This window comes from Sylvia atricapilla, chromosome 14 (genome assembly GCF_009819655.1).
Source record: "Sylvia atricapilla isolate bSylAtr1 chromosome 14, bSylAtr1.pri, whole genome shotgun sequence".
Classification (NCBI taxonomy): Eukaryota; Metazoa; Chordata; class Aves; order Passeriformes; family Sylviidae; genus Sylvia; species Sylvia atricapilla.
The window spans coordinates 8,067,465-8,082,539 of record NC_089153.1 but is presented as its reverse complement, the minus strand read 5'-3'; the positions used below and the strand labels follow the sequence as shown (position 1 = coordinate 8,082,539).

The 15,075-nt window shown below is 45.5% G+C and overlaps 1 protein-coding gene across 1 annotated transcript in view; it reads right to left on the bottom strand.

The window, feature by feature from the left end:
• The window catches only part of ACSL6 (acyl-CoA synthetase long chain family member 6), a 61,691-nt gene extending 47,115 nt beyond the window's left edge, over positions 1–14,576 (bottom strand). Inside the window, exon 1 of the mRNA XM_066329002.1 lies at positions 14,504–14,576. Coding sequence (XP_066185099.1) covers positions 14,504–14,566 — 63 coding nt within the window. The 5' untranslated portion in view covers positions 14,567–14,576. The remainder of the gene's footprint in view (positions 1–14,503) is intronic.
• Positions 14,577–15,075: the final 499 nt, after the last annotated feature.

Below are 15,075 nucleotides of genomic sequence, written 5' to 3'. Positions count from 1 at the left end.
AAGAAGCATACAGCACAAACAGAGGATTAATTCAATAATCAGGAACATTAATGTTAAGTTACTGGGCAAGTTGCTGCCTCCTCTCCTTCCAGCCCTCAATTTCCTTACACCACAGGGATGCCAACTGATGGCATGGTAACAAAAATAAACCCAGGAGGATGAATTTATTGTTTATGCATCTCTTCCCAGCTGTCATCTTCAAAACACTTTGCAGGCATCCAGAAGCACAATCTCCACATTGCAGCTGAGTGTGGTAGGTGCAGCACACAGTGAGGTGCAGGGGCTGTGTCCTGGCCTAGTCGAAAGGGGTCTCTCCTGCACCTTGGCATGTCAGCAGGGCTGGCATCCACTAGCCAGAGACCCCAACCACATGCCACACCCAATTTCAGTTCCCCTGGCAGCAAGGGCCTGGGACTGTGCTAGAAAATGAGGGAAAAGGGGGGATTTGGCATCTTCTCATGGAGGGTTTTTGAGAAATCTGTGGTTGGGCTATGATTTGAGATGGCCGTAAATATTCCAAATTAAACACTTCACTGAAATATTTTTTTTCTACTGACACTAATAACAAGCAGTTACATTGTTTGAATGATTTTTAAACACACGGTTTATGTTTCAGGATCTTCATTGTCGCTTCAGGGGGGTTTATTTATTTTGTTAACTAAAGCAGCAATTAGTTATTTCTGTTTTTGTTTTTAGAAAGTTCCCTTTGCTGATCTCACACCCTGAGGCACACTGCACCTTTCTGTGCCTGACACTGCTGTAACTTGCTTTTGCTCTCCTGTTTTCACAGGTATTTTCAAGTCATCCTGAAGACATTTCTTTCTGTGCTAAATTTTGCAAACTCTCTGCAAGTCAGTCAGTGGCTGCACATAAATGCATTTCCAGTTCAAAGCTTTAGGCCACATTTTTGCTGACTTCTGTCAGGACTTTCCCTGTCTCCAGCTTCCTTCCCCATACCTGCTGCAAAAACAGCCTTAAAATCTTTTTCTGGATATTTTAAGCCTGCAAGATGCTGGGGCAAGGTTACAAAAGGGTTAAGGTGGAGGAGGCCCCCAGACAGCTCATTCTGCAGTCTCAATGACCCAGAGCTTTTGCCTTTTCAAATATATTTAACCGAATAAAGTGAATAGAGGATATGCAAATGCCTTCTCCGAAAAGAAACGCAGTCCTGAATTGCTGTTGGCAGGTCAGAGCATCACACCACCCTCAGCAGCCTCTCAGCTGCAGGAGATTCAGACTGGAGGAGGCAGTGGCACAAAAAGAGACTTTTCAGGCAGAAAGAAAGCGGAGCTCGGGTATTCCAAGAAGACAGAGGGAGGAGGTCACTGGGGATGGCTCTGGCTCCCCCAGCACCTTAAAACCCTGGTTCCCTGTAAAGGTGGTGAGGCCCTGGCACAGGTTGCCCAGCAAAGCTGTGTCTGTCCAATCCTTGGAAGTGTTCAAGACCAGGTGTACAGGGCTTAGAGTAACCAGGTTTAGTGGCAGGTGTCCCTGCCCTGCAGCAACATGAGTGGGGTGTGCAAGGAAGACCCAAAGTGAACAAAGGTTCAGGGGACATCAGGACACTGGCACAACTTGGGTGACCTTTCACTGGCTAGCCACAAGCTGCTCTTAGCTCCAAGGAGCTATTTGAACATTTTTCTGAAGAAAAGATAATTCTGAATGACATTACCTGGAGTTATGGAGAATGGTTTTACCTAAAACTGAGCCATATTGGTATCATGGTTTGAAAGACAGGTGTCTGCCAAGGAAGGTGGGAACCTCCCTTGAAATGGAAGATGTGACCCCCTTCCTTCCAAATTATTATAACTTTGAGAATATGGGGCTTTCAGGCAAAGATTTGGGAAAAGCAATAGCAGTGTTTCACTGGCATGTCTGTGTATAACAAGGCAAACACACCCCAGCAATGGTACCACCAACAAACAAAAGCAGAAAGCCAACGAGAGCCTTCTCTGGGTGTTTGGCCTTTCCCCTGGGGTGCAGTTCCGCTCACGGCCGCCAGGGGCGCTGCTGGCTCCCGGCCGGGCAGGGCAGGGCCATGAGTCCTCCGCGGCTGCAGGGGGCGCTGTGGCGTGGGCTCGGCCCCGGGGCTGATGGGAGGAAAAGGGGTTTCCCCTGCAGGCCCCAGGGGCAGCCGGGCCGGCCCCTCTGGGCGGCCGCAGGAACCGCAGCGGCGGCTGGAACGGCGCCGGCAGCGCACCCGCCACGGCAAACACGGCGCGGCAGGAACTCCTCGGCCGTAGCGGGAATCGCGGGGGCTCCGGCAGACACGGGCTGTCTGGTTACAGTGTAGGGAAATCCTGAAGCAGTGGCAGAAGACAGCAGCGCTGTGCAGCAGCAGCCGGGAGAAGCTCCCTCAGAGGGGCTCTGGGCCTGGGTTTTCCCTGGGCCACCCCAGTGGATAGTGAGGGCCTTTTCCACTGAGGTCAGATGTTGATAAGGTCCCAGTTCAACAGCTGCTCTTACAAGCAAAGGCTCACGGTGGAGAAGCAGTAAAAAACTGAACTGTTGGAAACAATAGAACTTATAAATTTTTATTTTGTCTCTCTAGCTAGGCATCACCTTGCCTTGGAGAAAGGAATTTTCTATATTTTTTTTAGGAGATGTAACATCACTCTAAGGAGATGGACTTAACATACCAACAGAGTGGGAGTAGCCAAAAGATATCCACAAAGATAAAAAGCCATCAACAAAATATCAATGGAACATCAGTAGCCATCTACAAATATCTACCCTCACATGCTGCCTCTAGCAAAGTTGAACATATCTGGATTGATAAGAAAATCGAAGAATGAAGACCTAATTAACATAAGAGGCAAAGAAATTTGGATTCAGTGGAAAACTGAATACTAGGGGTCGCCTAACTCTAGACCAATGAACTTTGAAACAGTGCATCTCTATGGGTTTTGACTCTATAAAGTTTGGGGGAAATCCTGCAAAAACATGTGTCATGGAATGATTCTCTCTGCACACCTGAGCTATGTGTGGATGAGACGATTTCTGTGGTATATCCTGGCCAGAATAAATAATGCCTTGACTCTCTAACATTAAAAATGTTGTTGGAGAGGTTTTGGTTTTGCTGCTGTTTCAGAACTCTGGTATTGGCTAAGTCTTCCCACAGCAATCTCAGCCCAGCTATCTCACCTCCAATCCAAGAACAAGGAGCCGAGCCCAGCCCAGCACCCCCCGCCAAAATCTCACAGTTTCTCTGCCCTTCCCAAGGGAAAACCCCTCAACTAAGAGAGTAGCCAGCTGCACCCTTCCCCCTCCTCCTCCTCCCATCTACATCTTAGGTACTGGTTATCATCTCTTAGTCATCAAATGGGACAAAATTTCCTTTTGCCTTTTTTTAAAAAAAGGAAAAAATCCTAATCTCTGGTAAGTGGAGATACTAAAGGAAGTATATTTAACATTTCAAATGGGGTTCTAATATATTAGTCTTTTTTTCTCTATCATTGCAAAGAATCATACAACAATAAATAATATTCTCTCCACTTCTTATAACTAAGTACTGTTTTCTGCAGAAAAGACATTAAGTCTGCATCATTCACATCTTCTGTAATTTCAGTGCTTATATTGCTTCTAGCTCACTTCAATCAACAGCAGAATGATTGCTTGCTAGATAATTTTTCAAAGAGGTGAAAAAAAAAAAAAAGTAAATCAGTTTAGCAATCTCAGTGCTGGTTCCTGTGCCGGCCAGCTCATACTTGCCCTTGGAGATTGGGAAAGGAAAAAAAAAAAAAAAAAAAACCAGTTTAGCAAACATCTCAGTGCTTTCCCTGCTGTAGCTCTTGGCTGGGGCCATTTAGCAGTGAGTGGGACACCCCAGTGGTCACAGCGATGTCAGTATGGCTCCTGAAGCTGATTTTAGGGATTTCATAGGCCTGGGAAAGGAATTGCTTGTTGCTCTGGAGGCAGAGAGCAGTGGGGCTCTGACCCTTGCCATGCAGAGGTACGTGCAGTCCCTTCCCTGAGGAGGCTGTTCCTGAGCCCCTGTCCCTCCCTGGGCACCATCACTGACCCACATGGGTGGGCACAGCCCAGGGGCTGCTCTACCTTGTGCACAGGGGCAATTCAGCCTCAATTTCCTAATGGCTGGTGGAAGAAGGAAAGGTCATTTCAGCCCCTTGATTCTTGGCCATCACAGTGGTTTGGCCAGGAAAAGAAGTGGAGGCTGTGCAATTTTCCATCCATCCAACAGCAGGTCAAGCAGCAGCCCAAAGTGAGCCGTGTGCCTTCTGCACCCATCCATGCACTGCCCATTCTCTCAGCAGCAGGAAAAACCCACCCTTTCCAAAGGCAAAAGAGGCCAGACTGAAGAGGGGGCACAGCCCCAGGAGCAGACAGGATGGGGCAGAAATCTGACAACATGGGCAGCTGTCCCAGAGAGGAAGGGGGGAAAACAAATAGCTTGGCTGAGACATCATGTTGGCATCCAAATAAACAGGATCTGGATTAGTCATAAAAAAATCTCAGAGGAAACTTGGAAGGTTCTGTAGTTTCTACAACTTTCCCAAACGGAAGTAGGTTCACAGCAGGGAGAGTTACACTTCTGTGGAAGGATCAGCTGACACGGCACCCACACACCAGGTCCCTACCACCTCACTGCTTCTGCTTCTTGACCCAAAGTTGTATCTTAAAAATTACAGAATCATTATGGTTGGAAAAGCCCTCAAAGGTCATCGAGTCCTATGGTTAATCCAGCAGTGCCAAGCCCACCACTAGACTACATCCCCAAGCACCACATCTAAGTGTTTTTTGATCACTTCCAGGGATGACAACTCCCATACTTCCCTGGGCAACCTGTTCCAGTGTCTGACCACCTCTTTCATGAAGAAATTTTTCCTAATACCTAACCTGAACCTCCTCTGGCACAGCAAAAAGTCCCATTGCAGTGACTGATCTGGCTGATAGCATTGGTGTGGCTGTCCTTCCTCTGTGGTCAAAACACAAACTCGGGAGGCCAGATGGAGCATCCAAGTGTCTGTTCCCCAATGTGGGACTGATGCTCCCCTCCTTGCCATCATCAAAACCCTCAGCAGTGAAAGCAGTGAAGGGTCTCTTAGAATCTGGCCATTAATAATGGATTTACACAGGTAACCATCCACCTCTGCCACAGGCAACAGTGGACAAAAGACCCTTTGCTAGGATTGTTTTTTCCAAATAACTCAGCTTTTGGAATTGCTGCTCCTGGGTCAAGTGACACACTTGACCTCAGAGAGAAAAGTCACCTAAAAACCCCTAGATGCCTTTGGAGCCTGTTACTATCTAAGAGGCCACCTCATCCATCACGGATTTTGCAGCGTGATCTGTGCAGAGCTTAGTGGAAACTCCTCACTGCAGCTCTCATGTGGTGTCTCTGAGATTTTATCTACACCACTGAAGCCGCTTTGTTGAGCGAATGGAAATGTGAGCTGTAGTCTTGCAACACCATGGCACACAGGTTTGAATTAAAGGATTTTTCCTCCCTGAACTGGGGCTTTCCTAGAGAAACAGTGATTTCCACTGAATGACACAATTTCTTTTGACAACTGACGGTTTCTTCCTGTGGTGTGGAAGAAAATGACTTGGACAGGTTGGTTGGATTTAGCTTCTTTCCATGTTTATGAGAGTGGAATATCCCACACAACACAGAAGACAGAAAAAACCCCTGTGTAGCTGACAAGGGAGTTTGAGGCAATAATTCGAGGGTTGTGGGGGAATCACCATGGGGTCTTGCCAAAACCTTGCTGTGGACTCAGCCCATGATAAGAAGGGGCTGCATTTTCAGCCATGCTTTTCCTAAGTATCTGCTACACACTGTAGCTGAAGCAGCTACATCACTGCTTGCAAAAGCCCAAGCAGTGAGTAGAGGGTGCTGAAGTGTGGCTGCAGCAGGGAGCTGGGGACCAGCTCACATGTGCTGAACTACCCTTGTGGCTTTGACACTCTCCTGACTAAAAATCTCCACTCATCCCAGTGTCTTACTTTCTCACCACCAGCTACTGTGGTTTTCATAGTGCAGTCTCCAGTAGGATGGTAAAATATTTATGACTTCACCTATATACAGAGTGTAGGAAGAAGCAGAATGAGGCAAAGCCCCTGATCTGCTTCCTCTCCCACCTTCCCACCAGCCTCAGGTCACCTTGGAGGCTCTGTGACAATGTTTATGGTGTAAGGAGGCTTTGACACAGCAAATGATTTGTCATCAATAAGTCCTGGTGGCACACTGAACAATCAATCCAAGCCCAGCAAAACATTTCCCTGTATCATGCTGTACAGAATCAACAGTCAGTTCCTTGAAGTCTCCAAAAAGCCTTTGCAAAGACTCTGAATCAGCATCTCTGGGAAAAAAAGCTCCTGGAGAGCCAATCATTGCTCACAGCAAAATGCAGGAGAATGTGTAAGGGAGCATGAGGGTTCCTGCTGGGGATTCATGGATTTTACATGTATATTTCAAGCATATTTATATTTTATAGCCACATGCTCTCTGATACACCTTTCTCCACTCTGTTTGAGTGGTTTCACAGGGTAAGAGGGTATCTGAGTTCCCAAGCTCTGTAAATCCTCCTGTTCAGAGGAAAAAGAGGTGAGAGGATGAAGCAGTTTGGACCACCAGTATGTTCTCCAGCAGGGACAAGACTGGTGAGCTGCAGGAGCAGAGGTCTGCACTGCCCCTCCTCTGAGCTGTCCCTGCTCCCAGCACCCGCAGCCCTGCGGGGACAACAGCAGGGACAGATGGGTCCCCAGTGCCAAGGACCTGCAGGGCTTTGGCTTCGCACAGTAGCACAAGAGACAGAAATAGCAGTGATGGAAAAAACCTCATTACTTGTATTGGCCCATCCCCAAAGAACGTATGCAGAGTGCTTAAAAATAAAAGAATAAATTAACAGATGTTTTTCTTTCATGTTGATTTCTGATCAGAAGGAGGGTCATTAAGTTATTTTATTTGGGTCTATATGAAGAAATAATGTAGCAAAGTCTAGAACAAAACCATGGGAAAAGAGCTGCCTGGGATGCCTGTGAACCCATCAAAAGGGAAATGCCTGTGCCACATTACCCACTATCTCTTGCCACCTCACCCAGACTTGACTCCAGTTACCTATAACATATCCAGGTGCTGGTTGCAACTGTGCAGTGATGAAGGAAGAAGATGGTATTTCTCTCAAAGTGCTCTCAGAAATGTACTCATAGTGAAACATTTAAACCCTCTGGTGCTCTGCATTGTTTGGTGACATCAAAAGGGCAATTATACCCTTACTGATGTAATGTATTTCTTTGTTTCTGGCTCACTCCCAAGTCAGCTTTCCTATTTCTGAGGGTATTCAGTTAATTCAGTTTACCATCTGTCTTCAAAGCTTCTCTCCTATTTTTATTACTTGAATGTAACTGTAATATCTATAGTTCTATTGTGGAGACAAGAATCAAATAAATGTCCAGATTAGTCCAGAGCTGCAGAGAAAAATTGCTGTGTCCTGTCCTTTCCTTTGAGGGGGAAAGGAAATCCAAGTGCATCTACTCTTTCCTTTTGATAGTTTCTAGCAAATGTTCAAATGGAGCAGTAACAGAGGGATGGTGAATAAAAGCAACTAAATATACCTCAACCAACACCACGGGTTTTGCCTCTGGTGCAGCACTTGGCACTCCACAGGCTGGGCTGGCAGCCTTGGGCATCTGCTCTATACACAAAGCATCACAAGGACTCCTGTGTCACAGCATGAGAGCCAGGATCAGGAGTGGTGGGATTGTACAAGTCTATTGTGACCCCAGATGAACCTCCCACCCCTTTGCAAACATGCACTGAGAAATATCTGGAGATGCACTGGTGCTGGTGGGAAGGGGCACTGTGATGGCAGATTTCCCTTCTTGTGCCTCCACACATGAATGCGGGTGCCTGCCTGGCCTCCAGTTCCTGCCAGGAGGCAAGAGAAGAAAGACTTCCTTTTTGTAAGGCAAGACTGACAGGGCAGGCAAGAGGCTCATGGTTGCAGCCACAGGAAAGAGAAGAGCAGAAGAGTAAAACCAGGAAATCCCAGAGATTCGAGGGGTAAGGTGAATTCTTGGACAATTTTAACCAAACCAGCAACGTTCAAATCCCTAGGGGAATTTGCCATTAGGTTTGTGTTTTGTTTATTATACCATTCTCTGCATCCATCAGACCATCTAACACTGCACAGTAGGAAATAAATTGCTTTGTCTTTCACTGACTTCTACCATTATCTCATTGAGATGAACATTATAGACCTGTTCTCAACTTGTTAAAACTTTTCTAATGGCACCAGAAATTAATTTGAATTGAAGAAGAATGCTTCACTGGGCTGCATTGGCCAAGGAGCCCCTTGTTCAGTAAATCAGCACAGCCATGGTGACTCCTTTGCAACAAGAAGTGACTGATTGGATGGGGCCACCAGAAAGCCAAAACCAGATATGAGAGCAACAGCTGCTGCTTCAGGGCTGAGCAGGTGCCACACTGCCAGGTCAGGCAGAGCCTTTGGCTCTCTGGTGGGATCCATCTCCCAGAGATGACCTGTGGGGGCACACATCTCAGTGCCACTGCAAAAGGCAATAACAGCACATCTGTCTTCTGAGGACACCTATTCTGCAGACAGAAATGTTGGGCTAAAGTCATGTCCACACTAAAATAAAGTGAGCACAGCATTAAGTGGGGTCCCAGACTTTGGGATAGCCAGATGCACAAGAGAGAGGAGCTGGGACACAGCAGAAAGGCTGAAATAAGAAGCATGGAAATCAATACCGGAGGGTGATGTGGAGGACTGAGGGTAGGAGCTCACACAGGAGACCTGTTCCCAGTGGGTCCTGTTCTCCTCCTGTTGTCATAAACAAGCCTCGTGCAACCAGTGATGTGGCTCAGAGCAGTCAGCCCCTGGGGCCTTGGGGCCCAAAATACAGTAACAAACATTTGCCCACAGCTTTCCAGCCAAGTTCTGTTTTACCCATGTAATTCCTTCTGGGCTATATTTCACTGCGTGAGTTTTGCTACAATTCTAAAGCAGCTGATTCAGGCTGCTGATATAAGCAGCTGTAAAGCCGCTGCCTTTAATGAGATCCACCAGGATATTTTCAGAGGCAAAATTCAGGCTAGCAATTTTAGGTTCTGTTTTTTTAGTGTGAAAAATCCTTTTTCATAATCAAAAATAGCAACTAGGCATGAACATAAATAATTACAATCTTCTCCATTATCAACACTCCCCTCAGAACATTTACCTAATGATGCTAAGATGTTGTCTTTTAAAATAATTTTCCCCTTTGCACTTCTCCTTGGAAGTCTGTCTGTCTAGAGGGAAGCTCTTTGATACATAAAGGAAGAAATAGCACAGACATTGATCGTTACCTTTCTTTAGAAAAGACACTTCACACAGATTCAAAGGACTCAATTTCAAATCAGCACAGCAGATCAATTCAAGATGAACCTTTAAATACCTTACAGAAATCCTCCTGTTTCAGGCTTGCAAGAATTTCCTAATGTAGACCCACTTGGAATCGTCACTGCCTGCCCACAAAACAATGGGATCCAGCATCACCCTCTGCCCAGCAGCTCTTAACACGCACACACCCCTGCAAGCGCGCCACCCTATTTCACATGCCCGCTACGAAGTGCCCCAACAAATTTACCAGAGATGGACTGGTGGAACAAACCAGCAGGACTATTTGAGAGATATTATGTAATGCATCCCGCTGAGCTCTCTGCACCACTGCCATAGCGGCTCATGGTGCCGGCTCTCCGCCGCACGCATCACGCCGAGCATCATCCCATCCCCATGCAGAGTGCCGCTCCCACCTGCCTCTTCCCTTTCAAGAGCTTGGAATACCCTTTATCCCGGAGCAGGGAGGGCCATGGGGAGCCGCTGGCCCAGAGGCCGCTTGGGAGGGTTCGGGCCAGTACCACCGTGCCGAGGCGGAGAGCGCGTCCCCACCCGCTGCGGAGAAAGGAGCCGGGAACCAGGGAGAGGGGCGGGGAGAAGGACAAACCCCCGCTGCCGAGGCGGGTCGGGGGAGCACTCACCCAGCAGCAGCCAGCCGGAGCCCGCGGAGCCCAGGAGCGGGGCGAGCATCCCTGCGGCGCGGCCCCTGCGCCCCGCTCCGCGCACTGCGGCGCTCACTGCGCACCCCGCCGGCCCGGCCCGCCGCGCCCCGCACACTCCCCGCCGCTCTCCCGGCGGAGGGCGGTGTTTTTAGCAGCCCTCCTCCTCTCCCCATCCTGCCGAGCCCTCCAGATCCCTCCTAAAAGGGGCTATGCTGCCGGTGTTGCGTGGATGCTCGTTAGAGCATCCCTGTCCTCTCGGATCCATGAGCGGCGGCGGGGGGAGCGAGGGGGAGAAGCTTAGTCCTTTATAGCTTTGTTTTCACCTTTGGCCGATGAAATTTCAGCTGACCCGTGACCTGCACAACAGCGGTACTAAAGACCGTCAGAGATGCTGAAACACACCCAGCTCCATCAACAGAGACAGCTCGGCATTGCCTCTAGACATCTCATCAACATTCAGCTCGTGGCTACTTAAACGAAGGAAAAAAAAAAAAAAAAAAAAAAAAAAAAAAAAAAAAAAAAAAAAAAAAAAAAAAAAAAAAAAAAGCAATCTGTGTGTGATACTAAATACATGGAGAGAGGAGAGAAGAGCAGATTTGTGTTCTTGACTGTTCCCTGAACAAGCTAGTTGTAAAAAAAAATTATGTTCCAGCTTTGCAGAAGAAGGTGTTAAAAGGGCTGTGCCAGTGGTGAGAACATGTCTTGTGCCCCTCTGGGAATCTGAGTGCCAGCAGAGTAAACAGGGTGGAAGTGCCAAAGGGTAGAAGAGACCCTGTCTTTTTATTCAGCTGTCTTTTTATTCAGCCGTTGGAGTCATTAACATGGCAGGTCTGCACAGCAGGCAGAAATGCCTGTTCCAAGCTGTGATATGCAGCTATTTAACTCTTTGGGAACACAGGCCAAGATACACCAAAAAAATTCTCTGCTCGTACCAGGAATTAGCACTAGTTCAGGTATGATTACAGCTGTGAAGGACACACATTTTCTTTGCAGATAAAAGCTTTTGGTTTTCTTAAAGGTGAAAATGAAGCATATGAAAATGAAGAATTTCTATTCCATGGCAAAAAAATTTCACCATGTGGCTTCCTTCTGATTCAATATGAGAAGGACTTTAAAAAATTTCCTGTGCACAGAAGCCCAGCAGCTGATTCAACTTGATGTAATTTGTATTAGAGTCATCACTCCTGAAACCTGTTATAAAATTGTCATGTCCATTTTAGTCAAGGGCTCTTCGTCTTTCAAGATCACAGTCTCAAGGCAGAAAACCATCATCAAACATTCTAATAAGAGAGCTGCAAACCAAAGAGAACGGTAACTGCTTCCTCAGACTGCAACTTCCATAGTAAATGCCTCTAAAGCAATTGGGACTTCAGCTACACCTTCAAGTGCCATAAAATCAAATATAACAGCTATAAAATAGGACTCGGCAAAATCATTTCTACTGCCATCTATTTTGCTTAAGAGTGAGATAGATTATAGATTAAATACTGCACAATCTATTTTACTTAAGAATATTTGTAACCTATTTTCTACAGCCTACTCGAGAACAAAAACCAGTTTCTACGCCAATTTTTACCTGCTTCTCTGTGGCCAATTCTGTGTTGCAAAGCTGTTAGAATGTCTCATCTTCGGCAGGTTAACTGGATCCTACAGTTTCCTATGTCTAAGCAAGGCCTGACTTCTCCCTGAACCACCAATGTCATTAACTGATCCCTGCTTCTGGACTCCTGAAATCTGTTAGCTGGAAATCACCATACTGAAGCTAACTGATACAACAAAATAAATTGTCCTAGAAATATTCAAAGCCAGGTGGGACAGGGCCCTGAGCAATTTGATCTAGTTGAAGATTTCCCTGCTTATTGCAGAGGAGTTGTATTAGATGACCTTTAAAGGTCCTTTCCAACCCCAAATGTTCTATTATTCAGGATGTCTTGATCTTTGAGGAGATGAGTATTTTTAAATAATACCTCATTAGGGAAGTTGAGGGATCAGAGAAAACTGGCTAAAGAGTACCAGCTCCCAAAACTTCACTAAGATTTATGGAAACAGATCTCTGCATGCAGTTTCACAGTGAGTCCTGGGAACATCTTTGGTTCATCTGTCATAGGAGTGAAGATCATTGGCACAATGAGTCCCACCTGGACCTCCATGCCTTGCTTTGGGGAACCACAAGGTGTCTGCCTCTGCTCTGCAAAGTAGAGCTTTCCTGACCTCAGCATCTCCTGCAGCAGCTCCTCCAAGCTCTACACAGATTAAAAAAAGGCAAGTGACTTCCTGTGTTTCACCACAAACTTCCTGCCTCTCTGCAGAGTTCTCATAAACCTTTCTCTAATTCTTGACTTTAAAACTTTTGCCATCTTTCTACTTCTCTGTAACTACAGTCAGAAGCAAACTTGGCTAAACTGATTATCAAAAAGCCCACCTACAGTTTTCTGAAATTGTCCACACCTTAAAAACAGTTTAAGTGCTCTCACTTACTGGTATGATAGTAATGGATGTTCTGCCTTTGGAGGTGTCATAGTGACAGACACCGGTCATAATGATGCTGAAATTTTCCGTGCTAGGAAACCACCCAGAATCTTACAATTCGCAGAAGTGCCCCAAATCACTACTACACCAGAGCGATCTCTTCTGCAGGGAACCTTCAGCCACTAAGAAATTAAAGCCACTATCAGCAGTGACCTTCCTAATAGTCAGAATAGAGGGCAACATCAGGAAAAAATTGGCCAAGGAATCTGAGCTTATACCTCTCTAAAGTATGTTAAGTTTTCCAATCCACCCCAGAAGCTGTTACTACCAGAACCCTCTTCTTCTGTTTGCATCACAGCCTAGGCTGGATTATGGAGAACAGCCACTCTATCACCTCCCCATGAATACAAAGCAGTTCCTACTCACAATTAGATACAGTAACATTAGCCTAGCTGGGAAGAAATCAGTTTATTTCTTGCTTGAATACATTTATGTGTCTATTCAGTAGTCCAACATGATCTGCTTGCCCCAAGTAACACTAATTTTAAAAACCTTTAGAAGTATTTAATTTTGTTAAATATTTTTAAAAGCATATGAAATATATTTCAAGCTGGGATTTACATGATTTTTATTTCAAATCTTTCAGTCTGTCCTCATTCCCAACCAGCTGGTAAATAGTTACTATGGCAGCACCTAATGCAAAGTGACTCAGCACTCCCTCACATTCCAGTAGCAGCACTGTCTACCCTTCTGGTTTCTTATAATTATAACCTTGTCTTCTCTTTATTGTTTCATTGCAGAACTATGATGTTTAAAATATCAACCATTCCTTGTGAAACTCAGCATTTATTGGTGGAATCAATGCAAGAATCTGCTAAATAAAGATCATACCTATTCAGGATGCTATTTCAACTTTCCTTTTGTGTTGATCACAAAGATGTTCAAATTGTTTCCATCATTTCTCAGTGTTTCTCTGGAGCTTTATATTGTCAAGTTAGCTTGTCTCATATCAAACCACAACATGCTCAGCTCCAAAATATGTTTGATTGTGAGCAGCAGCTCCCCTTCCCTTTGTTAATGTTGAAAGCTCCTTGCTTTCTGTTCCTGTGGTTTGTTTTTGTTTTTTAATTTACCTTGCTTTGGAGGTTCTATTTACACCTCAAGTCTTCTCCTTTATCTTTTGTTTGGATTTCAGTTCAACCAATTGTTACCAAAACTCTTTGAGTGTGACCATCCAGCCAATTCTTTACCTACTTCATTCATCCAATTTATCAAGTCTAAGAGCATGAAAAGGTTTTGTCAAGTCATCAGTTTAGAAGAAATTCTTTTTGATAACAGTGAAACTTGCAAAGTCTGTGGTTTCCCCATCTCATGGTTGGATTTCCCCACAACTAGAAGGGTGTGAACTCTCCCATCACGTGCTTTCCTGCCATTTAGGTAGTTGTTTTAGAGTATTATGATATTCTGGAAGAAAGTGACTTTAAAGTGGCTGGCTGGGCATCTCAGCTGAGTTAGTTACTCAACTTTTACTTTCTAAAATTGCAGCTGATAAATTTATGACAAATAATATAGCAAATATATGGTGGGGGGGGGGGGATTACGGTAATTTTTTTTCAGTACACTTTGTGAACATGAAGATACTTCTTTTAGACCTCGAATTCAAAAACATGCCTGAGGAAGAATAGTTAATTTTTCTGTCCAGCTCTGGAGGCACCTTTCCCTTTTTTTCTCAGCTATTGCGAGCCCGCCCAGTCCTGACACCGCACAGGAAGCTCGAGGCCCCTCCCTGCCTGGGTGTTTTCAAAGACCAGACAAATGAGACGATCGCGGCCGGGGCGCGGCTGGTCCCGGGGGCTCCAGCACCACGGACAGCGGCAGCTCAGCAGTCATCGTCATTAATTAACAAACCTCTTCTTTGCCCCATTAAATAACTGGAGGTTCTAAGGGAATCCCTACTGTGTTGTATATTACTGCCAACATTAGAGATAGCAACAGTGATTAATGTGTTACCATAGAAGTTGCAGTTGTTCCTTCCTTGTCTTCTGCTTCATCAGCAACCTCCTCTTCTGCCATTTTATCTTCTCCTACCTGTGGAAGAGAAGATAATTAAGTCCATTATGCATCGGACTAACAGAACTCTCCCTTCAAATTAGTAAATGCTTTTGAGATAATCAAGCTCACCACTAAGCCATGTCCTCAACATGTGCCACAACTCCACCTTTCAAATCCCTCCAGGGAGAGTGACTCTACCACGGACTCTACCACCATTTCTGCCAGTGTCTGAAGAAATGTTTCCTAATAGCCAATCTAAGCCTCTCTGGTCATAAAACTCCAGCTATGCATCACTTCTAGCTGAGATCAATGACCTTAGTGCCAAAATTTTCATGGCTGTAAGGAAAAGTCTGGAGACAAGACCCCTACTCAACTATTTACAGGAAAACTCCATTGATTGACCATGAAAAAACAAGAAAAAATAGAATATTTCATTTTGAGGATACAGAAATACCAACAAGCATTAGATTAGAAGTGGTATTATGACCTAGTTTGTTCTTTTGGTTTTCTGTTTACATCCGTTCATTACC